Here is a 26,154-nt window from a genome sequence, read left to right on the forward strand (position 1 = left end):
CCACCCGGCCCTCTCTCCTCTGCCCGATTTTGTCTTCTCAACTCTACCCCCTCAACAGCAGTCCACATCTGTCACCTATCCTGGTGCAATACTGCCATGCTGTGCCAAGGCTGGGGCTGCCACTGAGAAAGCCGAGAAGGGGCAGACACAGCCTCACCCCTGTGGAGTCCACAGCCTGAAAGGGAGGGGGGAGGGGCATGAATACCACAGTGCATTCAGGAAGGAGAGCATGGAAACCAAACTTTCTCCTGCCCCAACCCTCCAAGGCTCACGTCCCAGCCCAGGCGGGTGACAGACCACCTGGCTCCCCCAACTAAGCTACTCAGAAATATATCAAAGGATGCTATGGCTTGGAAATTCCTTTAGGACATTTCCTAGGCATTTCCTAAACATTCCTAGGACATTTTCTTCCAGCTGAGCCCTGTGAGGCAAAATCTTTTAACCCAAGGTATGCCTCACATTTTGGATCAAGAAGAGCCCTCATAGCTCTGGAGGCAACTGCCAACCCTCCCACCTCTCCTCAGAGCCCTGGGTGTGGGTCAACACCTACCGGGTCCCAGACATATAAACAAATACTTAATGTAACCCTCGCAGCAATTCTCTAGTGAAGCATTATTAGCCCCATTTCATAGATGTGGAAGCTGAGACTCGGAGACAAGAAATTACCTCCCTGAGGTGGCTTTAAAACGTGGCTGCAAATCCTTTGACACTCCTGTCATCAAGAGGCGGATCCATGGCCCTTTCCCTTGATTCTGGAGTGACCTTACAATCAGTTGAGTGGAGTGGGAGGGTTGCTCTCTAGGCCATCTGTGCGGTAGCCCTGGGTTACCCTGTGAACAGTCCGACTGCCCCGCCACCATGCTGCGAGGAAGCCCAAGCTAACCCTGCAGAATTGCCCACGTGAAAAGACACCCCCAGCTGGCCCCCTCCTACCCCATTCCCCTGGCCTTGCCCCCCTACCACTCGCCTCCTCCAGCGCCTCCACCTGCCTGAAACAGTAGAATGCCCGGAACTGCCCAGCCAAGCACCTCCAGGATTCCGGATCATAGAAATCACGACAGGCACTAAGTGTGGGGTGATCATGCCCCTACATTTGCAGGTTTCTTTAGGGTCTGTTTGAGCAACAACACATAACAGAACACTCCTCAAGGTCACACAGTGGCCAAACTGTGATTTGAAACTGGTTCCACATTGCCTCTTGGATTCACAAGCAGAGGAGAAGAAATCTCTATTTAAAATGCCAGAAAGAATTTTTAAATCATTATGGATCCTGAGGTCATGTGCTTCAGAGAGAGAAAAACCCTGATAGACAAAGAGAGGGTGGGGGCGGGGACTGGGGGGAGTCAGCAGGATGACAAAGAGCATGGACACGGGGTGTGCAGTGCACTATGGGCGACAAGTTGCTCAGGACAAAACGCTGAGAACGTCTGTGTGGCTCTGGAATAAAAAGTAGGTTAATAAAGCTGATAAATGGGAGGCGGGTCTGAGCGCATTACTCCATGAAGGGTAGCTGCTTTAATGAGGAGAGAGGCTGAAACAGAGGCAGGAGAGAAACCTTGTTGTCAGGCCCCAGACTCTGGGTCAGCGTCCACGCTGCCATCATCTTCAGAGGAAACAGTGGCGGGGTCAAGGTCTTTGACCTGCGTGTTAATAATCCATGTCTTTTGTTGGGAAAGGGGTCTCATGCTGCCAGGTCAACGGTGGGTGGCTAGCAGGCCTAATTGGGAGGAGGGGGACAGGTCTAGGCCTGCAGGCTGTGCGCAACAGAAGGCACATTGATCACTCTCTGACCACAAAGGAGAATCCCATGAGGTTAAAACCTGCTGAGGGCTAAGGAGTTCATGAGATCCCCATTAAGCCAGCCCCAAGGAGATCAAGGGAGGGAGGAAGGAGGTCAGGAGGGCCCTCAGCATGCCGCAGCCTGCCCCTCCACTCACCCCTGCCCTTGGCTTTCTCTCTTTCTTTGGGTTTCAGACTCAGCCTTTCTGCTAGGCGCCACGGGCCAGCCAGCTGGAATAATATTCTCTGCGAGCCCGAGCAGGCTTCGTCAGCTCCGAACGAGCAAGTGCTCACGGAGTCCAGCCCCACACTTGAGCCTGGGACTCAACACTGGAAGGAGGCGGTCTCCTTGTTGGTTTAGTGGCTATTAGTTTTCTGTTGCTGCCGTATCAAATTACCACCAACTTTGTGACTTTAAAAGCATTCATTAGAATTGAAAACAGATTCTAAAAATGTCTGTACCTAAATGCTTACAGCAACACTATTCACAATAAGCCAAAAAGATGGAAACTACACAATGACCATCAACTAACAAACAGATTGACAAAATGTGGCCTATCGGCACATGGAATACTATTCATCCATAAAAAGAAATGAAATACCTACCGTGCTACATACAACATGAATGAATCTTGAAAAACATTATGCTAAGTGAATGAAGCCAGACACAAAAGGTCACGTATGGTGTGATTCGTTTTATGCGAAGTGCCCTGCACATGTAAAGCCAGAGAAACAGAAAGCAGATTAGTGGTTGGCAGGAGCTGGGAGGGACGGGAAGGGAGAGTTCCTTTTGGTGAGAACATTTCGGAACTAAATAGAGCTGGCGGTTACACCTCACGATGAAGGTACTAAGTGCCCCTGAACACCTGTACACTTCAACCTGGCTGAATTTATGTTCCATGAGCTTTTACCTGAAAGGAAATAAACAAAATTTTTATCTTGAGTCCTGGGCACCAGAAGTCCAAGACTAGTCTCATTGGGTCAAAGTCATGGTGTTGGCAGGGCTGGTTCCTTCTGGAAGCTCCAGAGGAGAATCTGCTTCCTTGCTTTTTTCAACTTCTTGATGTTGACTGCATTCCTTGGCTGGTGGCCCCTTCTTCCTCCTTCAAATCTGGCAGCCTGGCCAGCTCTCTGTCCACTTCACATCACCTGCTCATGACTTTGCCACTCATGCTTCCCTCTCATAAGGACCCTCATGACTACACTGGACCCACTTGGATAATCCTGGGTAATTGCCATCTCAAGGTCCTTACCTTAATCACATCTGTACATCCCTGCTGGCAGGTCAGGTGGCATTCACAAATCCCAGGGATTAGGAAGCAGTGATCTTTAAGGGGCCAGGATACTTCTGACCCTGGTATCAGGGTCTTGTTGGCTTGGTGCTTAGATTCCTGGAGTGTGGACCCTGCGTGTTTTTGGTCGTCAGCCTGAACCAGCTTTGTCCCAGGCAGCAAGATGGACCCTCCTCCTGAGGCACCAATGGAGCAAGGTATGAACTGCCCGGTCTCTTTCCCCAGGAGTTAACCAGGTGAGCAGAACAGAGGGCTTCAGACCCTGGGCTGGGCATACAGAAGGCTGGCCATGGGTGTAGGCTGCGGGCAGTGGTGTGCTGATAAACCCGCTTTCAGAGGGAAAAGCCCTGATATGTACTGTGTGCCAAGGTGTAGACAATCTCACCATAACCAACTTCAGGCCACCAAAGCGACATGACAGCACATGGTGTTGGGAAGAGACACATCATCGTGAGCCATCAGTGTGGTTGTTGCCCACCACTGCATATAAATGACACCAAGGTTTCTCGAGGTTCAGCTGAAGAGACACAACTGAAATTTGTGGTCAAAGCCAACTACCTCAAAGCAAAGGATGGGAGTTTGAACAAAGCCAGACCAACAGAGAACAGAGCAAGCCATGCCTAAGAAATGTCTTGTTAAAGGGTGCTGGTGGGCGTTTACCTCCATAGGTCTGGTCTGTTGAAAAGGACAGACTTACTGTGCAGACTCTTCTTCAGACCCCAAAATGACACCCCTGACCTTGTAAGTTCTCTGTAGTCCTTTGCTGGGGGTGGGAACGGAGTTGCGTTAGAGGCATCTCTGAGATCTGTATGAGTCTGCTTGGACTGCCATAATAAAGCACCAGAGACTGGGGGACTTGAAAAGCTGAAATCTGCTGTCCCACAGTTCTGGGGGCAAGGAGTCCAAGTCAAGGAGAGCTCAGGGCTGGCTTCTCCTGAGGCCTTTCTCCTTGGCTTGCAGTTGGCCCTCTTCTTCCCGGGTCCTCACATATCCTTTCCTCTGTGTGCACATATCTGTGCCCTAATCTCCTCTTCATAGAGGGACACCTGTCATACTGCGTGAGGGGATACCCTGAGTGCTTCATTTTAACTTCACCCTCTCTTTAAAGGCCTATCTCCAAATGTAATCACACTCTAAGGTACTGAGGGTTAGCACTTCAACATGGAAATCTGGACAGGGAGAAACCACAATGAATGCTTACGTGGGCTTGGTGCTATGACTACACACAAGCCAGTCTGAGGCTGTCCCACTGGCACCTCCTACCCACATCCTTGTTTTCTCTCTCTTGCCCTCTGTTTCATTGAGCTTCACTCCCTCCCCTATTCCCCTCCCCTGCCCTCTCCCCTCTCTTCCTCCCCTTCCCTCTGAGAACCACAGCAAAGGGTGGCTCTAGGAGGCGCCCTCATCAGGTGAACTGAGTTGGATGGGTGGCTCTGCAGCGAGGTCAGGACCAGAGAGACTTGTTGAGGTTTGGGATCGAGAGACCACAAATAAGGAAGTCTGGCCCTGGCTGGCATAGCTCAGTGGATTGAGCGCGGGCCTTTGAATCACACGATCTCGGTTCGATTCCCAGTCAGGGCACGTGCCTGGGTTGCAGGCCAGTTCCCAGCAGGGGACGCACCAGAGGCAACCACACATTGATGTTTCTCTCCCTCTCTCCTTCCCTTCCCCTCTGAATATAAATAAATAAAATTTTTTTTAAAAAGTCTGTCCACAGGGGGAGCACTGTGAAGAAAATTTTCAGACATGTCTTCAGGGTGTTAGGACGTGGCGGTCGACAGGAGGAAGTCATTGCCTTTGGTTTTACCGTTTCCTCTATTACTGGACACAATGCAGGGGACCTGAACTCCTCAGGGCCAGCTCTGAAACTCGGGTTCCCAGTATGAAAAGAAGCCAATGTGGGCCCACCGTCCCTTATACGAACGCTCAGGGCCCAATGTGTTTCAGAATTCAAAAATAGTCTCTATTTTAACAAGATGATACAGTGCACATAGGTTATGTAGTAAAACTTAAATATTCACACACACACACACACACAAAAGATGAATAGGTGAGGTAGAGCTGTGTTAAATATTGAGATGGTGGGAATTCTTTCACAATGTGTATCAAATCACCATGATTACACTTTAAATATCTTAAAATTTGATTTGCCAATTACTGTATTTTGCCATGTATAATGTGCACTTTTTTGCCCAAATTTTTTAGGAAAAAATAAGGATGCACATCATACATGGGTATAATGATTACATACCATAGGTATAATAATCCCATGTGTAATGTGCACAAAAATGTGTGTGTACATTACACATGGCACAATACGGTATATCTCAATGAAACTTTTTTTTAAAGGCCCCTCTGTTATTTCTATTCTGCTCTAGCCCAGAGGTGGACTCTGGCAACCACCTGCTGCCTCCTGTGTGCCCAGCCCAGCCCTAGGAGCCACCCCATGGCTCACCTGCTGTGGAGGCTACAGACTCAGGAGGTCTGGCCAGCAGTGTGGGGTCACTGAGCCCTGCCTGCCAAGGCCATTGCCCCGCTGCCTGCTGACCCGTGGCCCCAGTCAGCCCGAAAGACACTTCCTCTGCCTTCATCTCCCGTGGGCCTTTTCCTCCCCCATCTGGCTGGCTGAGCTCCTCTCCTGCCGCTCTTAACCAGCTGGTCAGCATCTGGCCAGAGGCCTAGCCACGGAGGAGCTGCCTGAGTCACAGGGAGCCCCAATAAGCTTATGAATCAAATGCTGAGACACAGTCAGACCTGAGCCCACCACCCTCTGCAGCTGTTTACCAGGAGGCTTTGTGTGGCTTGAAAGGGTCCACCTTCCTGCTGCCCCTGCACCAATGCTGCCCCTCCACCTCTTGGTGCCATTCCCACCACTCTGCTCTAAGGGCCCTGAAATCAACAAGCTCTTTCCGTTCTCAAAGCCTTTACACAGCCTCTCCGTGGCACCTTCCTACAGTTCAGGTCGCTGCTCAAACATTTCCCCATCTGCAAGGCCTTCTCCGACCCTGGCTCAGTTAGCACCCCCAACACAGTCACTCCCTGGCCATGATTTGTGAGGCTGATCTACCCTCAAAGTGACCTACCATGCCGCTAACCAGGCAGGATTTGGGGGCACAACTTCTGGCAGACATCCTCAGGGCCCACGCTAAAGGGGGGAGAGGGGGCAGGAACACACACCAGGGCTGACCATCATTTCCTGTAAAAAGCAGAATAGTAAGTGTCTCGGGTTTTATGGGCCACACAGTCTCTGTCAGACTATTCACTCTATTATCAAAGTGCAAAAGCAGCTAAACAATAGAGGCTGTGCCCAACAACATTTTGTTTACAAAAACAGGCAGCAGGTTAGGCTTGGCCCCCAGGCCACAATTTGCCAGGCCCTGATACAAATATTGAGTCCAGGAATTAGGTCATCCCCAAATACAAGATTCCCAAGAGCCAAGTGAAGACACAAGGGAAATTGAGGGAGCTGGCAGAAGAGGGGACATACGGAGTCAGAATGTGCTATAAATACGCCTTTGGTGGCATGTCCTGGGTCTGCTCACAAGCACTTTCACTGGTCTGCTGGACGGCTTCTTTCTTTGGGACCCCAGATCTGACTCTGGAGTTGTGTTAAAATTTAATAGGAAGATACAAAGTCCATTCACAGAAACTTATTTTGCAGTTGACTTTGCTTTTTCATTGTTGTTGTTTTTACTGTTGTTCAAGTACATTTGTCTGCACTCCTCCCCCCACCAAACACACACTCCCCACTCCAGCCATCTCCACCTCCCTCCCCTGATCCCACCCCTCCTCGGTTTTGTCCATGTGTCCTTTATACATGTTCCTGAAAACCCTCCCCNGAAGATACAAAGTCCATTCACAGAAACTTATTTTGCAGTTGACTTTGCTTTTTCATTGTTGTTGTTTTTACTGTTGTTCAAGTACATTTGTCTGCACTCCTCCCCCCACCACACACACACTCCCCACTCCAGCCATCTCCACCTCCCTCCCCTGATCCCACCCCTCCTCGGTTTTGTCCATGTGTCCTTTATACATGTTCCTGAAAACCCTCCCCCCCCCCATTGTCCCTCCCCACCTCCCCTCTGGTTACAGACTGACAGTATGCAGTTGACTTTGTTAAGAGACATCAGAGAATTGGATTTCCAAGCACCTTCAATGTCAGTCCCCCTATGTTTGGTAATTCTTGCTAAGTGATCGGTAGGCCTGTGTTGGAACATCTAGTGCTCAAATGCTTTCTTCGGTGGCAAGTTCCCCCTCTCAATGAACTGTTTCCCTGCCTCTCTTACAGACTGACCCTCAGCGATACTCAGTTGGCTGTGTTTTTCAACGTAATAAACCAAAAGTATCTTCAAGACCTAAGAGACCCTCTCCCATTATCCACAGGTTACTCCCCCGTTACAGGCATCTCCACAGCAGCAAGCAAGCCTGGCTATCTGGCTTGAACTGACCTTTGGTGGCCAGCTGCTTGGTTAACCATTTCATGTCCTTGCAGTGGGACATCAGTTAAATTGAAGTGGACAACAAAAGGAGACACGAAGAAGTTCTCTAGCCCTTCCATAAAGTGGACTGTGATAAACATTTCCAAATTTATGTCCAGAAATTACATGAGCTCCACACTTAGCATGTCTGGAAGCATTACGGCCAAGGCAGGAGGGGATTATGTCAGGAAGTGGTATACAAGGTATTCCTCCTGAGTAAGAAGTTTGCATCAGTATGTGTTACTTATCTCCTACTTTAGAATATAGCAAAGTACCCTAAAATTTAGCAGCTTAAGCAACAATAAACATTGATTATTTCTCATAATTTCCATAGGATAAGAATTTGAAAATGATTTGGGTGGGAGTTTCTAGCATGAAAATGCAAATCAAGTTGGTTGGGCCTGTGACCACCTGAAAATTTGACTAGGGCCAGAGGGCCCACCTGGCAAGTCGGCACTGGCTGTTGGCCAAGACCTTGGCTCCTCTCACCAGGGACCCTTCCACAGGACACCTTTCATACCTTCATGACATTCAGGGGCGGGGGGAGGGGCAGGCACAGGGTGGACAATCTTTCCTCTACCCTCAAGGTTCTTCTGGATGGTCTAATAGTCAAATATACATGACAAAGATTAGCAAGAGAAAATAACCAAATTTAATACATACATATGCATAAGAGTCCCGCATATATGAGAGAGTCAGAGGCCCCCACTTGCATGACAGGTTCAGGGATAGGAAGGGGGTTGAAGTAGGTAAGACATCCTGAGCTCGGGATGAGGCAAGGTGCCTCCGGGGTTTCAAAGGGTCATTGCAGGATGATTAGAGCAGCTGTTTAGTAAACAGAACTGGGTGGATCAAAAAGACATTATCTCTGATAATCTCGAATTATGGGCAACGCCTCTAATTCAAATTCTCTCAGGTAGTCAAGAAAGGAGCAGAAATTCCTCTTAAACCTGAAGCTAAAATTGCCTTAAGCTCAAAATAATGTATGTACTGAAAGGACAAAGCCAGCCCCGTTTGCCATGGTGGCACCTTTGCAGAGCAGCCCTGTGACCTTATTAAACACGACTGCATTTTACTCTTCTGAGCTTGTCCCCAGGACTGGAAAGGACTGGGACTGAGAACAGAACTCACCTCTCCCTACAGCCCCAGGCAAAAGATAACATTGGAACAAACAGCAGCCTCCAGCTACAACCACGCAACAGCCCAGAGGCCACACAACAGCAACCCCCCCACCTTTAACCCAATTATAATCCAATAAAAGCTCAAAGCCCCCACCCCTCAATGCTGGTGCATCTTTTCTTGGAGAGTAAAAGCTTTCCTCTCTACACTTTCTTCTCTTTGTGAATTCATTCTTTTTTTTTAAGTATATTTTATTGATTATGCTATTACAGTTTTTCTCGTTTTTTCCCTTATCCCCCCTCTGCTGTGCACCCCCAAACCCTCCAGCATTCTCCTTTTTAGTTCATGTCCATGGGTTGTACATGTAAATTCTTTAAATTCTCTGTTTCCTATACCGTTTTTTTACCTCTCCCATCTATTTTATGCCTACCAGTTATGCTTCTTATTCCCTGTAACTTCCCCCCATTCTTCCCCTCTGCCTGCCCACTAAAGGCCCTAACCTAAAAGCCCTCCATGTGATGTCCATTTCTCTGATTCTGTTTCTGTTCTAGTTGTTTGCTTAGTTTTTGTTTTCATTGTTTTTCTTTTTCTTTTTTTAGGATCATTCGTTGATAGTTGTAAGTTTGTTATCATTTTACTGTTCATATTTTTGATCATCTTCTTTTTCTTAGATAAGCCCCTTTAACATTTCATATAATAAGGGCTTGGTGATGATGAACTCCTTGAATTTTACCTTATCTGGGAAGCACTTTATCTGCCCTTCCATTCTAAATGATAGCTTTGCTGGACAAAGTCATCTTGGATATAGGTTCCTTGCCTTTCATGACTCCAAATACTTCTTTCCAGCCTCTCTCTTTCTCTCAAGAGAAACCTCTTCTCAAGGTTTCTTTTGAGAAATCAGCTGATAGCCTTATGGGCACTCCTTTGTAAATAACTCTCTTCTTTCCTCTTGCTGCTTTTAAGATTCTCACTTTATCTTTAATCTTGGCTAATGTAATTGTGATGTGCCTTGGTGTGTTCCTCTTTGTGTCCACCTTCTTTGGGACTCTGGGCTTTCTTGACTTCCTGGAAGTCTATTCCCTTCACCAGATTGGGGAAGCTTTCCTTCATTATTTGTTCAAATAAGTTTTCAATTTCTTGCTCATGTTCTCCTTCTGGCACCCCTATGATTCAGATATTAGAACGTTTCAAGTTGTCCCAGAGGTTCCTAAGCCTCTCTTCATTTTTCTAGATTTTTGTTTCTTCATTCTGTTCCAGTTGGATGTTTATTTCTTCCTTTTGTTCCAAATCATTGTGGGGTTTTTTTTCTAAATCATTGATTTGAGTCCTGGTTTCTTCCTGTCACTGTTGGTTCCCTGAATATTTTGCTTCATTTCCCTCTGGGTATCCTTCATTTGTTCTTTCATTTTTTGACCAAGCTCAACCAGTTCTGTGAGCATTTTGATGACCAGGGCTTTGAACTCTCCATCAGATAGATTGGCTATCTCCTCATCACCCAGCTCTCTTTCTGAAGTTTTGCTCTGTTATTTCATTTGGGCCCTATTTCCTTGGCACACCTGACAAATTGTAAGGGAGAGGGTCCTCAGGGATTCACCAGGGCAGGGCAACCCTCCTCACTGCGCTGTGGCACTGCCTGTGTGTGTGTCGGGGTGGGGAGCAGAGAGGGAACAATGCAGCTTCCTCACCTGCTCAGCTCTAGCCCCACTTTCCAACAAACTCTTGTGTGAGGCTGGGAGTTTCTCCCACCCTGGCAACCCCTGCCCGTAGTCCATAGTCAGCTCTGGGTCTCAGTTTCCCGTTCGGCCAGCCCTGCCTGCAAGGTCCCCCACCTTGCCGTGGGTTCTCTCCGTCCTCTGGTCTTACAGGTCTGATTGGTCTGGTTGACTCTTTCTTTAATTCCTTAGTTGTCAGAGTTCCATGCAGTTTGATTTTCTGGCACTTCTGGTTGTTTATTGATTTTAGACTGGTTGTTATCCTCCTTTTGGTTGTGTGAGGAAGTGAAGGGTTTCTACCTACGCCTCCATCTTGGCCAGGACTCTCTGTGAATTCTTTCACAGCCCCAATCACCAACCACATGAACATTTACCACTGAGGCTCATCCTGGGGTGGCTCCTTCTGAACCCCCACAGCACAGCAGCTGGCTTCACCCAGAGCAAGTACCCAAGAAAGGCCAACATGAAACTGCCAATGTCTTCTATTGACCAGGCGTCAGAAATTACACCACCTTCACATCCATAACCCTTTGTCTGTCATGCAGACCAGCCATGATTCAGTATGGGGGAGACTACAAAAGGATATAAAGACCTCCAGTTTCCAACTGGCATTAAAGGGACTTGGAAGTTATCACTCCGATTCACACAGCAAGAAAAACCTGAGCAAACTGAAAAGCAACAACTCTTTTTAGAGTCCTCAGAGAACTGAGGTCACAGAGCATACCACTGCCCTTGAGACCAGAGAGACACATAGGGGAACGCAGACAATCACAACCTACCAGAACAGAAGTCAGCCAGGTGCAGAAAACTCCTCATGAACCAGTCAGTGCCAGGGTAGGAAAACCTGAACTGTGGTTTCTGAATTGCTAGAGATGCAGCATGGACAAGTCTGAAAAAAAATTGAAAAACCCCAGGGGGCCCCATCTTAGGAGCACCCCCATACATGTATAAGTTTTACCACCAGGAGCTCAACCAGATTCTCAGTGAAAAGTGGAGAAATTCTCAAGCTTCACATTTTCAGTATTGAGAGGGAGAGAGTGGGCATTTTGGAATATACCCAGAACATTGTTTTTCTTAACAAGGACTGACCTCAAGAGAAAATAATTTAGCCAAACCATAACTAGCTAAGGTTTTACCAGACTTTCAACTCCAACCACATCTAGCCTCTCACTGAAGGAGGACAAGCAGAGGGATTTAGACATTCCTGTGAAGGTCACAGCCCAAGGGCACAGGCTCTCCTAGTCATAGGGAGAGCCTATGACTATAGGATGCTTCCCCTCCCCCACCTCTCACCAGCACATCAATAGGTCTCCTGTGTAATAACAGAAGAATACAAGAACAAGTGAAAGAACTGCACATACCAGGCCTTACTTAAGAAGATGTCTCTAGGGAAGCTCAAAGACCACAGGAGAGAAAAAAATAAGAACCTCAGAGGAAATTTTAGCCTCTGACACCTACAGCTACAGCAAACAGTAAACAGCATAACCCCCAGTCCAATAAGCAGAAAATCTCACACCAAAGGCTTGTATACTTCAATTCCTCTAACCCAGTGCCTCAAGTCAGCCCAAAGGACAACACACAAGTTGAAAAGCCAGAGCAAGCATCTGAACCAGACTCACAAATGGCACAGATGTTTTTAAAACTCAAGGACCATCACTAAAAATAGAGTGTAGTTAATATGCAAAGAGAGCAGAAACAATGAATCACATAAAATGCTTAATTAAAACCAGAGAAATCAGAAAAAAGTAAAAGGCAAAAAACAAACAAACAAAGAATAAGGGCGATGTGCAGGAACCAGTAACAAAGAGGGTAGATCACTTTAAACATCAATGGTATAGGATTGCTAATTAAAAACAGAGACTATTGCTGTTGGAGTGGATTCTTTAATAAAAAAAAGATACAACTATATGTTGTTGATAAGAAATTCTCTATAAATATAAATAGGCAGATAGATTTAAAATGAAGGAAGGCTATCTAACATAATCTATGGATTCAGTGTAATCTCTATCAAAATCCCAACAATATTTTTTACAGAAACAGACAATCCATCCTAAAATCCATATGGAATCTCAATTAACTCAAGTAGACAAAATGACCTTGAAAAGGAAGAACAAAGTTGGAGCTCTCACATTTCCTAATTTCAAAACTTACTGTAAAGCTAGAGTAATAAAAACAATGTGGTACTGGCATGAAGAAAGACATTTAGACCAATGGAATAGAATAGAGACCAGAAACAAACCCTCAAATATATGGTGAAGTGATTTTTTTTTTTAGAAAGATGCTAAGATCATTCCATGTGGAAAGAGAAGTTGTTTCAACCAATTGTGCTGGGAAAACTGAATAATCAGATGCAAGAGGATGAAGTTGAACTCTTAACTTACGATACATATAAAAATTAACTCAAAATGAACCAAAGACCTATTGTAAGACCAAAAACAATAAAATCCTTAAAGGAAAACATAGGAAACAAAGTTATCTTCATAACTTTGGCTTTGGCAATGATTTCTTGGCTATGATACCAAAAGCAGAGTTAACAAAGAAAATGATAGATAAGTTGAACTACATCAAAATTAAAAACTTCTAGGACTTCTGCCAAGATGGAGGAGTAGGTGGAAACACTGTGCCTTCTCCCACAACCAAGTTTGAATACAACAAAGGTTTAGTAAACAAAGACGCAGCCAAAGAATAAAAAATTGAACTATACGGAAGTCCAACAACAACGAACCGTTCAACCAGGACTGGTAAGAGGGGCGGAGACAGCAGCAGAGCAGGGTTGGGCAGGAAAGATCCCCTGACCCAGGCGCGAAAGCAGCCGGGGTAGCATCGCAGACCCAGTGAGGGTGCGGGGCAGGCTGACCACAGTCACACATTCGCGCGCACATAAACCAGCAGAGGAGTGAGCAGTGAGACGGACCACACAGGCCCCAGCAGGCGAACCCAAGTGCGCAGGGCGGCAGGCTGACCTCAGTCACACATTTGTGCTGGACCTCGAGGCCCCGGTGGTGGGAGGCAGCAGAGGAGGCCACCATTGCTTTCCTTTGACCCCGCCCCAACATACAGCTTCACAACCCAGCAAACTGAGTTGCCCCGCCCTGATGAACACCTAGGGCTCCGCTCCTCATACATAACAGGCACAAACAGTCCAAAATATGGCTCAAGAACAACTCAAAGCCCCAGAGCTGATAACTCTAAGCGACCAAGAAATAGCCAACCTATCAGATGCACAGTTCAACATACTGGTGATCAGGATGCTCACAGAACTGATTGATTTTAGTCACAAATTAGAGGAACAAATGAAGGCTAAACTGATTGAAATGAATGGAAATTCACAGGAAACCAATAGTGATGGAAAGGAAACTGGGACTCAAATCAAGGGAGTGGACCAGAAGGAAGTAAAAAATGACCAAACAGAAAAGTATGAAGAAACAAGAATTCAAAAAAATGAAGAGAGGCTTAGGAACCTTCAGGACATCTTTAAACGTTTCAACATCTGAATTATAGGGGTACCAGAAGGGGAAAAGAAACAGCCACGAGTGGAACACTTATTTGAACAAATAATAAAGGAGAACTTCCCCAGTCTGGCAAAGGAAATAGACTTCCAGGAAATCCAGGAAGCTCAGAGAGTCCCAAAGAAGTTGGACCCAAAAAAGGAACACACCAAGGCACATCATCATTACATTAGCCAAGATTCAAATGAAGGAGAGAATCCTAGAAGCAGCAGGAAATAAAGGGACAGTCACCTACAAAGGAGTACCCATCAGACTGTCAGCTGATTTCTCAACAGAGACCTTACAGGCAAGAAGGAGCTGGAAAGAAGTATTCCAACTCATGAAATCCAAAGACCTACAGCCAAGATTGCTTTATCCAGCAAAACTTTCATTTAGAATGGAAGGACAGATAAAGTGCTTCTCGGATAAGATCAAATTCAAGGAGTTCATCATCACTAAGCCCTTATTAAATGAAATGCTAAAGGGACTTATCTAAGAAAAAGAAGATAAAAAATATGAACAGTGAAAGGACAGCAAACTCACAGTTATTAACAACCACACCTAAAACAAAAGCAAATCTAGAGGACAGCTAGATCAGGAGTGGAAACATAGAAATGAAGATCACATGGAGGGTTAACAACAGGGGAGTGGGAGGAGGAGAAGGGGGGAGAAGGTACATAAAATAGCATAGACAGTAGGTGGGAAATAGATAGGGGGGAGGGCAAGAATAGTAGGGGAAATATAGAATCTGAAGAACTTGAGACACGTGGTCATAAACTAAGGCGGGGAGAATAGTGGGGGAGGGGATGTGCAGGGTGGAGGGGAATGAAGGGGGAAATAGAACAACTGTAATGGTATAATCAATAAAATATATTTTTTAAAAAATTAAAAACTTCTGTGAATCAAAGGGCACAATCAACAGAGTAAAAAATGAATGGAAAGAATATCTGAAAATTAGATATTTGATAAAGAACTGATAATCAAAATATATAACTCCTATAGCTCAATAACAAGAAAACAAACAAACATTTAAAAATGGGCAAATAACTTGAATAAATATTTCTCCAAAGAAAATATACAAATGGCTAGCAAGCACATGAAAAGATGCCCAACATCTCTAATTGTTAACCACATGTAAATCAAGACCAGTAAGATACTACCTCACACTTATTAGGATGGCTATTGTTTTAAAAAACTTAAAACCTAGAAAATAACAAGTGTTGGCAAGAACATGTGAAATTGAACTCTTGGGCACAATATCAGAAACGTAAAATGGTGCAGCCTTTATGGAATATAATATGGCAGTTACTCAAAATTTTTTAAGTAGAATTATCACATGACCATCCATTTCACTTCTGAGTATATATTCAAAACAATTGAAAGCAGTGTCTTGAAGAAATATTTGTACATTTGTGGTCATTGCAACATTAGTTACAATAATCCATTGATAGATGAACAGATAAACAAAATGTGGTCTATCTGTACAAAGGAATATTAGCTACCCTTAAAAAGGAAGAAAACTCTGACAGGTGTTATGACATGGATGAACATTGAAGACCTTATGCTAATTGAAATATGCCAGTCACAAAAAGACAAATCCTGTATGATTCCACTTATATGGATTACCTAGAGTAGTAAAATTCATAAAGGCAGACAGTACAGGGGTCATTACCAAGGGCTGGGGGTGGGGAGAAGGTGGAGTTGTCTAATGGGTAGAGAGATTCAGGTTTGCAAGATGAAAAGAGTTCTGGAGGCAGAGTGCACAACAAAGTGAATATACACATGACACTAGTGAACTATACACATAAACAAGAATAAGATGGTAAATTTCATGTGATATGTATTTTACCACAATTAAAAAATTTTTAAGTAATAACTTTTTAAGTGGAGGGATGAAGAAAGATATACCATGTTAATGCTAACCAAAAGAATGCTTCAATGGCCATATTAATTTCAGACAAAACAGACTTCAGAGCAAGGAAAGTTTTCTGGGATAAAGAGGAGCATTACATAAGGATAGAGATCAATTCTCCAACAAAACCTAACAATCCTTAATGTGTTTGCAACTAACAACAGGGCATTCAAATGCATGAAGCAAAAAATGATGGAACTGCAAGGAGAAACAGATGAATCCACTATTGTAGTTGGAAAGTTCAACAACCCTCTGTGAGTAATGGACAGACTCAGCAAGCTGAAAATCAGAAAAATCATAGTAGAACTGAACAGAACCATCAATCAACTGGATCTATGTGACGTCTATGGATATAATTGACAACTGTAGAATATTTCATTGAACAAAAGGAGACCACATATTCTTCTCAAGTTCAAGTTCACATTAAACATTTATCAAGATAGACCATATTCTGAGCTGTAAATCACATCTTAACAAATTTAAAGGAATAAAAATCATACAAGGTGTGCTCTCAGGCCACAGTGGAATTAAACTACAAATTAGTAATAGAAAGATAGCTTGAAGCCTCCCAAAATACTTGGCGATTAAATGGACAGTACACTTCTAAACAACAGATGGGTCAAAGAGGAAGTCTCAAGAGAAATTCTAAACTATTTTGAACCAAACGAAAATAAAAACACAACTATCAAAATTTGTGGAATGATCAAAAGCAGTAATTAGAAGGAAATTTATAGCATTAAGTGCAAAATTAGAAAACAATAAGGCTCTAAAGTCAATGATCTAAGTTCCTACCACAGAAAGCTAGAAAAAGAACAAATAAAATCCAAAATAAGCAGAATAGAAGTAACAAAAATTAAAGCACAATTCTATGAAATTGAAAATAAGATATCAGAGAAAATCAATGAAACCAAAAGTTGGTTCTTTGAAATGACCAATACAATTGATGAAACCCTAGCCAGGTTAACTAAATAAAAAGAGAAAAGACACAAATTACTAATATTAGCAATGAAAGAGGGTCCATCATTACTGATTCCATGGGCATTAAAAAGATAGTAAATATTATGAACAAATTTATGCCCACAAATTTGATAACCTAGATGAAATTAACTAACTTCTTAAAAGACACAATCTACCAAAATCCACACAGAGAGAAATAGATCATCTTAAACAGCCTATATCTACAAAATAAATTAAATCAATAATTAATAACCTTCCAAACCAGAAAGCACAAGGCCCAGATGGGTTCACTGATAAATTCTACCAAATATTTGAGGAAGAAATGATGCCAATTCTCTATAATCTTTTCCAGAAAATAGGATTAGAGGAAATACTTCCTAATTCATTCTATGAGGACATAGAATTTCCTCATAGAATTACTCTAACATCAAAACTAGACAAAGGCATTACAAGAGAGGAAAACTATAGACCAATGTATCTCATGAACATAGATGCAAAAATCTTCAACTAAATATGAGCAGATCAAATTCAACAATGTATAGAAAGAATTACACACCATGATCAAGTGGGGTTTATTCCTAGTCTGCAAGGCTGTTGACAAGGAACCAGATGCTTCACCACTAAGATCAGGCGGGGATGTCCACGCCCTCCATTCCTATTCAGCACTGTATTGGAAGTTCCAGCTAATGCAACAAAACACAAAGAGGAAGTGGAAGGTAAATAGATGGAGAAGAAAGAAATAAAACTTCCCTTGTTCACAAATGACACAATTATCTAGGAAGAAAATTCAAAAGAAAGGAGAAAACCCAAGAGAATCAACCAAAAAGTTGAGAAACTAGTAAGTTTCTGTGGCAAGGTTACAGAATAAGAAGTTAATATACAAAAGTCCGTTGGTTGTTTTTTATGCCAGAAATGAACAGAGGAATTTAAAATATTTTAACTAAAATTTAAAATACAATGCCATTTATATTAACACCATCAAAAAATGTACCTAGGTATATATATAACAAAACATGTACTGTATCTATACAATAAAAACTACAAAACTGATGAAAGAAACAAAAGCCAATCTCAATAAATGGAGAGATATACTATGTTCTTGGATAGAAAGACTCAATATTGCCAAGATGTTTTTTTCCTCCCAAACTGATCTATAAATTCAACACAATCCAAATGAAGATCCCAGCTAGTCATTTTGTGGATATCAACAAACCGACCTTAAAAGTTTACATGGAAAGATAAACTACCCAGAATAGCCGACGGAATATTGAATGAGAACAAAGTTGAAGGACTGACACTTCTGAACTTCAAAATTTACTTAAAGCTGGGGTAATCGAGACGGTGTGGTACTGGTGAAAGAACAGAAAAATGTATCAATGGAACAGAATAGAGAGCCCAGAAATAAGTCCACACAAATACAGTCAACTGATCTCTGACAAAGGAGCAAAGGCAATTCAGTGGAGAAAGAATGTTCTCTCCAAGCAACGATGCTGGACATCCACAGGCAAAAAACAGTTTAGACACAGACCTCACGCTTTTCACAACAATTAATTTAGAATGACTTANCTTAAAGCTGGGGTAATCGAGACGGTGTGGTACTGGTGAAAGAACAGAAAAATGTATCAATGGAACAGAATAGAGAGCCCAGAAATAAATCCACACAAATACAGTCAACTGATCTCTGACAAAGGAGCAAAGGCAATTCAGTGGAGAAAGAATGTTCTCTCCAAGCAACGGTGCTGGACATCCACAGGCAAAAAACAGTTTAGACACAGACCTCACGCTTTTCACAACAATTAATTTAGAATGACTTATAGACCTAACTGCAAAATTGTAAAACTTCTAGAAGTTAACACAAGAGAAAATCTAGATGATCTTGAGTTTGTTGAAGACTTTTTAGATAAAACGAAGGCATGATAAAGAAAAACTTGCTGAGCTGGACTTCATTACAATTTAAAATGTCTGCTCTGTGGAAGGCACTGCCAAGACAATGAAAAGGCAAGCCACCAACTGGGAGAAAGTATAAAACACACAGCTAGCAAAGGGTTGGTATGAAAATGTATTTTAAAAACTCAAAACTGAACAATAAGAAAAATAACAACCCAATTAATAATAGCCAAAAGATCTAGACCCCTCATCAAAGAAGGTGTACAGACACAAATAAGCATATGAAAAAGAAATGCTCCCCATCATATGCTATTAAGGAACTGCAAGCTAAACAGCACACACCTCTCAGGAGGGTAAAGATCCAAATAATTAACAACATTAAATGCTGGTGAGAATGTGAACCAATAGGAAGTCTCATTCACTGCTGGCAGGAATGCAAAGTGGTCCAGACACTTGCAAGACAGTTTAGCAGCTTCTTACAAAACTAAACATATGATCCAGCCATGATGCTCCTTGGTATTTATTCACATGAGCTGAAAACTTATGTCCACACTAAAACCTGCACACAGATGTTTTAGCAGCTTTAGTTACAACCACCAAAACTTAGAAGCAACCAGAATGTCCTTCAGAAGGTTAATGGATAAACTGTGGTACAATCAAATAATGGAATATTAGTTCGCGATAAAAAAGAGAAATGAGGCCCTGGCTGGCGTAGCTCAGTGGATTGAGTGCAGGCCTTTGAACCACACGATTGCGGTTCGATTCCCAGTCAGGGCACACGCCTGGGTTGCAGGCCAGTTCCCAGTAGGGGATTCACGAGAGGCAACCATACATTGATATTTCTCTCCTTCTCCCCTTCCCTCTAAAGATAAATAAATAAATAAATAAACCTTTAAAAAAATTCTTGTAGTTTCCATTGATGAAAAACTTTTTAAAAAAAGAGAGGGAAATGAGTTATCAAGCCATGGAACAACATGGAGGAACTTTAAATGCATATCACTAAGTGAAAGAAGCCAATCTGAAAGTCTGCATACTATATGATTCCAACTACATACTTCTGGAAATGACACAACTACTGAGACAACAAAAGTAGTAGTGTTTGCCAGAGATCAGCACAAAGGGCGGGACGACTAGGCAGAGCACAGAGGACTTTCAGGGTAGTGATACTGCTCTGTGTGGTACCGTCACGGCTGATACATGTCGCTCGTTACTCATTTGTCCAAACCCACAGAAGGCACGACACCAGAGTGAACCACAACACAAACTATGGGCTTTGAGTGATAATTGTGTGTCGGTGTAGGTTCATGGATTGTAAAAAATGTGCCACCCTGGTGTGAAACCGATAGTGGGAGAGGCTGTGTATAGTGCAGAGTAAAGAATATATGGGAAGTCTCCTTACATCCTTTTTTAAATACATTTTACTAATTATGCTATTACAGTTGCCCAATTTTCCCCCTTTGCCCCCTCCACACAGTACCCCCATTCCCTCCAGCAATCCCCACACTTAGTTCATGACCATGGGTCATGCATATAAGTTCTTTGGCTACTACATTTCCTATACTTTCCTATACTATGTTCTTAACATCCCCTGTCTATTTTTATCTACCAATCTGTGCTTCTTCATCCCTGTACCTTTTTCCCCATGCTCCCCCTTCCCCTCCCAACTGATAACCCTCCAAATGATCTCCATATATGTGGTTCTCTTTCTGTTCTAGTTGTTTGCTTAGTTGTATATTTAGATTCAATTATTTCATAGTTTTAGATTTATAGTCATTTTAATGTTCATCATTTTGATCTTCTTCTTTTCCTTATATAATTCCTTTTAGCATTTTTAACAACGGCTTGGTGATGATGAACTCCTTTAACTTGACCTTGTCTGGAAAGCACTTTATCTGCCCTTCCACTCTAAATGAGAGCTTTGCTGGATAGAGTAATGTAGGTTATAGGTCTTTGTTTTTCAATACTTCTTACCAGTCCCTTCCAGCCTGCAAAGCTTCTTTTGAGAAACCAGCTGACAGTCTTTTTAGAACTCCTTGTAGGTAGCTCTGCTCTTCTCTTGCTGCCTTTAAGATTCTCTCTGCCTTGAAGATTGCCTGAGCAGGGTCTGCCAGGCCCAGTTCTCACTCGAATGGGCTGAACCCAGTTCATCCCTTTCAGCTCGATGGCCTTCCCTCATCACCTTTCCCTAGCCTCCCTTGAGCATAACCTGCCCTTTGCCTCCTCTGGTGCCCTCATGGTGCCAGGTCCATGGGTCTGAGATGGCGTGGAGTCTCCCCAGGGCTTTTTCGTGCAGCCAGACCTGGGAGGCAGAATGCACCTCCTAGTCGCTCTCCCCCGAGTTTTCAGCGCCTTTTCCAGAATCCTTGCCTGGTCTCAGATTTTTTGCGGGACCAGTTCTTTAATGGTTCAGTGAGATCATCAGGAGCCTTGGTTACAACCAACTCATCCTACAAATAGGTGGAGGAACGGAGGTACCTGAACCATTCAGTACTGAGTCATTTTCTCTGGATGTTTACAGATACAAAGATTCACTGAGAGAAGACCTTGAGAAAGCAAATCTAATTATTAGTCACTCAGGTGCGGGAAGCTGTGTGGAGACTCTGGAAAGAAGAAATCGTCCTACAGTAGTTGTACGCGAAAAGTTGGTGAGCGATCATCAGCTGGAATGGGCAAAGCAGCCACACAGACAGCACCTCTCCCGCTGCCCCTGCAGCAGCGCGCTCCCTGGCCATGTCAGTCCCGGGGCTGGAAGACACTGAGATGTCTTCCTCCTGGCCAGCCAGAAAAATTTTCTGCACTTTTGGATAAAGTGGTTACGTTACAAAAATAGACGCTAAACTTGCAACACTTTAAAAACATCCCCCCAGATCCAACCTATGGAATGTGATTAAATCAAATTAAATACATAATATATATCTGCAGAATAATATAGATTAATAAACTTCCTACATCTATAGAATGTTAGAAAATTTTACTCTGTGGATACAAACATTTGGGTTCAAATAGTAATTATAGTTCAATAGATTTATTAGAGTTTCCCCAAAATGATTATATTTTAGTATTAGAAATATGTAGTGATCACTCACAGGTTTTATCCTAGACTCCAAAATAGAACTGGAATCATTTAAAACAAAATTAAATTTGAAAACTTTGACAAAAATCTCAAATGTAGTTAGTTTGATTTTTCTAAGAGTAGAAAAACGAAACAGTAACAAACTCGTAGAGCATCTTTAGTTTCACAATCCAAGAAACAAATTTTTTTCACATAATTTTTTATTTTATTTTATTCTGTTTTAATTGTTCAAGTACAGTTTCTACCTTTTACTCCCATCCCAGCTTACCCCCCAAGCCCTCCCCACTTCTGTCCCATTTCTACCACCCCCCTTGTTTTTGTCCTTGTGTCCTTTATACTTGTTCCTGTAAACCCTTCCCCTTTTCCCCTGAAATTTCCTCCCTTCTCCCCTCTGGTCACTGTCAGCCTATTCTCTATTTCAGTGTCTTTGTTTATATTTTGCTTGTTTGTTTGTTTCATTGATTAGGTTCCTGTTAAAGGTGAGATCATATTAAAAAGCAAAAATGGTGGTTGTTTTGTAAAACAAAAAGCTCAATAAATACCTAAAAATAAAATAAATAAAAAGATTCTCTCTTTATCTTTAACCTTTGACATTTTAATCATGATGTGTTTTGTTGTGGTCCTCTTTAGGTCTAACTTATCTGGGATTCTCTGTGCTTCCTGGACTTGTATGTCTATTTCCTTGGCCAAATTAAGGAAGTTTTCTTTCATTATCTTTTTAAATATATTTTATTGATTATACCATTACAGTTGTCCTATTTCCCTCTCTCCTTTACCCTCCACCCTGCACACCCCCTCCCCTACCATTCTCCCCTTTAGTTTATGTCCACGTGTCTCAAGTTCTTTAGATTCTATATTTCCCCCACTACTCTTGCCCTCCCCCTGTCTATTTTCTACCTACCATCTATGCTACTTATTCTCTGTACCTTCTCCCCTGCCCTCCTCATCCCACTCCCCTGTTGTTAACCCTCCATGTGATCTTCATTTCTATGTTTCCACTCCTGATCTAGCTGTCCTCTAGATTTGCTTTTGTTTTAGGTGTGGTTGTTAATAACTGTGTGTTTGCTGTCCTTTCACTGTTCATATTTTTTATCTTCTTTTTCTTAGATAAGTCCCTTTAGCATTTCATATAATAAGGGCCTGCTAATGATGAACTCCTTGAATTTGACCTTACCTGAGAAGCACTTTATCTGTCCTTCCATTCCAAATGAAAGCTTTGCTGGATAGATCAGTCTTGGATGTAGGTCTTTGGATTTCATGACTTGGAATACTTCTTTCCAGCCCCTTCTTACCTGTAAGGTCTCTGTTGAGAAATCAGCTGACAGTCTGATGGGCACTCCTTTGTAGGTGACTGTCCCTTTATTTCCTGCTGCTTCTAGGATTCTCTCCTTCATTTTAATCTTGGCTAATGTAATGATGATGTGCCTTGGTGTGTTCCTTTTTTGGGTCCAACTTCTTTGGCACTCTCTGAGCTTCCTGGATTTCCTGGAAGTCTATTTCCTTTGCCAGGCTGGGGAAGTTCTCCTTTATTATTTGTTCAAAGAAGTTTTCCACTCGTGGCTGTTTCTTTTCCCCTTCTGGTACCCCTATAATTCAGATGTTGAAACGTTTAAAGATGTCCTGAAGGTTCCTAAGCCTCTCTTCATTTTTTTGAATTCTTGTTTCTTCATACTTTTCTGTTTGGTCATTTTTTACTTCCTTCTGGTCCACTCCCTTGATTTGAGTCCCAGTTTCCTTTCCATCACTATTGGTTTCCTGTGAATTTCCATTCATTTCAATCAGTTTAGCCTTCATTTGTTCCTCTAATTTGTGACTAAAATCAATCAGTTCTGTGAGCATCCTGATCACCAGTATGTTGAACTGTGCATCTGATAGGTTGGCTATTTCTTAGTTGCTTAGTTATTGGCTCTGGGGCTTTGAGTTCTTCTTGAGCCATAATGTTTTGGTCTGCTCGCGCCTGTTACGTATGAGCGGCAGAGCCTTAGGTGTTCACCAGGGCGGGGAGACCCAGTCACTGGGTTGTGATGATGTATTGTCGGGGCAGGGTCAAAGAGGGGCAATGGCAGTCCCCTCTGCTGCTTCCCTCTTCTGGGGCCTGCACGGTCTGTCTCACTGCTTGCTCCTTCGTCTGGTTTATCTGCGTGGGAATGTGTGACCACGGTTAACCTGCTGCCTTGCGCCCTCACTGCATCTGCCCGTTGCAACCCCACGCCTGGGATCTGCCAACTGCTGCCCACCCCTGGGTCAGTCTGGCAGATCTTTCCTGCCCAATCCTGCTCTGCCAGCTGCTGGCTCCTCCCCTCTCTTACCAGTCTGGCTGAATGGTTCATTGTTGTCAGACTTCCATATAGTTCAATTTTCTGTGTTTTGGTTGCATTTTTGTTACTAAAACTTTGTTGTCTTTAAACTTGGTTGTGCAAGGAGGCACAGTGTTTCCACCTATGCCTCCATCTTAGCCGGAAGTCTCATTATATTTTTGAATAAGTTCAACTTCTTGCTCTTTCTCTTCTCCTTCAGGCACTCCTACAATTTGGATGTTGGAACATTTGAAGATGTCCCAGATGTTCCTAAGCCTCTCCTTAGTTTGTGTGTGTGTGTGTGTGTGTGTGTGTGTATTTAATTCTTGTTTCTTCTTTTTGTTTTGGTAGAATGTTTATTTCTTCCTTTTGTTCCCGATTGTTGATTTGAGTCCTGGTTTTCTTCCCTTCACTGTTGGTTCCCTTATATTTCTCTTTATTTCACTTAGTGTATCCTTTATTTCTTCCTTTATTTTGTGGCAGTACTCAGTGATTTCTCTGAGCATCCAGATCACCAGTATTTTGAACTCTGTATCTGATAGTTTGGCTACCTCTATTCCATTTAGTTCTTTTTCTGGAGTTTTGTTCTATTCTTTAATTTGGGCCACATTTCTTTGCCTCCTCAATTTGGCAGCCTCCCTGTGTTTGCCTCTGTGTATTAGGTAGAGCTGCTTTGACTTCCTGTTAGTAGCAGGGCCTATTGTAGAAAAGCTCAACAGTAAATTGTATGGAGCAGAGCCTTAGCTAATAGCCAGGGCAGGGCAACCCATGTCACCTCTCTGTGGCTCTGTGTAGGGGAGGGCTCAGAGAGGGGACAACACACTGCTTGGCCTCTGGCGTTCTATCCAGAAGGAAGCTGTCTCCCAGTACTCTCCCTGTTGCCAGTCACTTCACTTTCTCCCCATTTGTCACCAGTACCCTTCCAGCTGTTGCTCTGGTGTTGAATTTTAGAGGGGGTGGGTCTGTGTGAGTCCTAAATCAGTTGCAGGCCCTTTAAGAGAAGTGTCTTAAAAATCCCATAGTTTCTTCTGTTGCCCCAACACCCATTGGATATTATAGCCACAAGTTTTAGTGACTTACTTTCCTGGTGTTGGAACCCTGGGCTAGGTGGTCAGGCCGGGGGCTGGGATCCCTCTTTCCCAAAGTATTCCTTCCGATTTTTACCCACCACAAGTGGATGTGGTACTGCTGGTTCCATTTGTCCATGCCTCTGCTCCTCCCCGCTGCTCTCCACCTCTCTGTACCTCTCCATACTTCTCCGTGTCTCTGCCCCTCCTACCCATCTGGATGAATGTGGCTGCTTTAAATACGTGGTTGGCAGTCTTCCATACAGCTTGATTTCCTGATGTCTCTGGGCAATGTTTGTCTTGCAGTAGAGTTGTAATTTTTGATGTAGTTGTGTGAGGAGGTGAGGCATGTGTACCAATGCCTCCATCTCGACCAGGTCTTTACTTTCTTATCAGTTTTTCCATGAATCTAAAACTGTTCTGAAAAATAGTCTTTTTTTAAATGGAACACTAAGTTTGGGCAAAAGGGACTACTCTTGTTTGTGGATGCCCAACTACTTTTGAACACCTTCTCCATGCTTTGAATACTGTGATCCCCAGTTTGAATCACTAGAACTACATTTCCCAGCCTACCTTGCCATCTGGGCCAGTTAACACAGACTCTGAAAATCAGATGCAACTAAGTGAAACTGACCAGGAAATGAGTTAGGTAGGAAACAGATGGGCCACTGCAGAGGCTGCCTGGGTATAGGTCATCGGCAGGGGCAGCAAATTCCTGGCCATGGCAGAGGCAGTGTGTGTGGAGTCAGCAGCAACAGCAGCTCCCTTCTGGGCCAGTTGTGCTGTTCCGGAAATTGTTCCAAAAATCCAGTGTAGACACTGTTTCTCTGCCCCTTCCAAAGATTCTGTGAGCTCTCTAGTGTCCCATAATAAATTCCTTCCTGCGTAAAACTAGCTAGGGTAAATTCTGTTGCCTTCAGCTGAAAAAGCTGACTGATATATGTAGGTTTTGTTCTAATATTTATTGTACCATGAAAATTAATTTAAAATAAATATTTTATCCATACATCTTTGTCTGCATTTCTGATTATTTCCTGAAATTACAGTAAATTCCAGGAAATGGGTTATGAATATTTTTTATTATTGATCCATA

At 43.2% G+C, this 26,154-nt stretch overlaps 1 protein-coding gene across 1 annotated transcript in view; it reads left to right on the forward strand.

Annotated features, from left to right (window-relative positions):
* The window catches only part of LOC118984040 (UDP-N-acetylglucosamine transferase subunit ALG13 homolog), a 51,458-nt gene extending 29,875 nt beyond the window's left edge, over positions 1–21,583 (forward strand). The window contains 2 exon segments of the mRNA XM_037041758.1: positions 21,082–21,351; positions 21,354–21,583. Coding sequence (XP_036897653.1) covers positions 21,082–21,351; positions 21,354–21,454 — 371 coding nt within the window. The 3' untranslated portion in view covers positions 21,455–21,583.
* The last annotated feature ends 4,571 nt before the right edge of the window (positions 21,584–26,154 follow it).

The sequence above is a fragment of the Sturnira hondurensis genome, unplaced genomic scaffold (assembly GCF_014824575.4).
Source record: "Sturnira hondurensis isolate 20B ecotype Veracruz unplaced genomic scaffold, ASM1482457v3 Scaffold0003166, whole genome shotgun sequence".
Lineage (NCBI taxonomy): Eukaryota > Metazoa > Chordata > Mammalia > Chiroptera > Phyllostomidae > Sturnira > Sturnira hondurensis.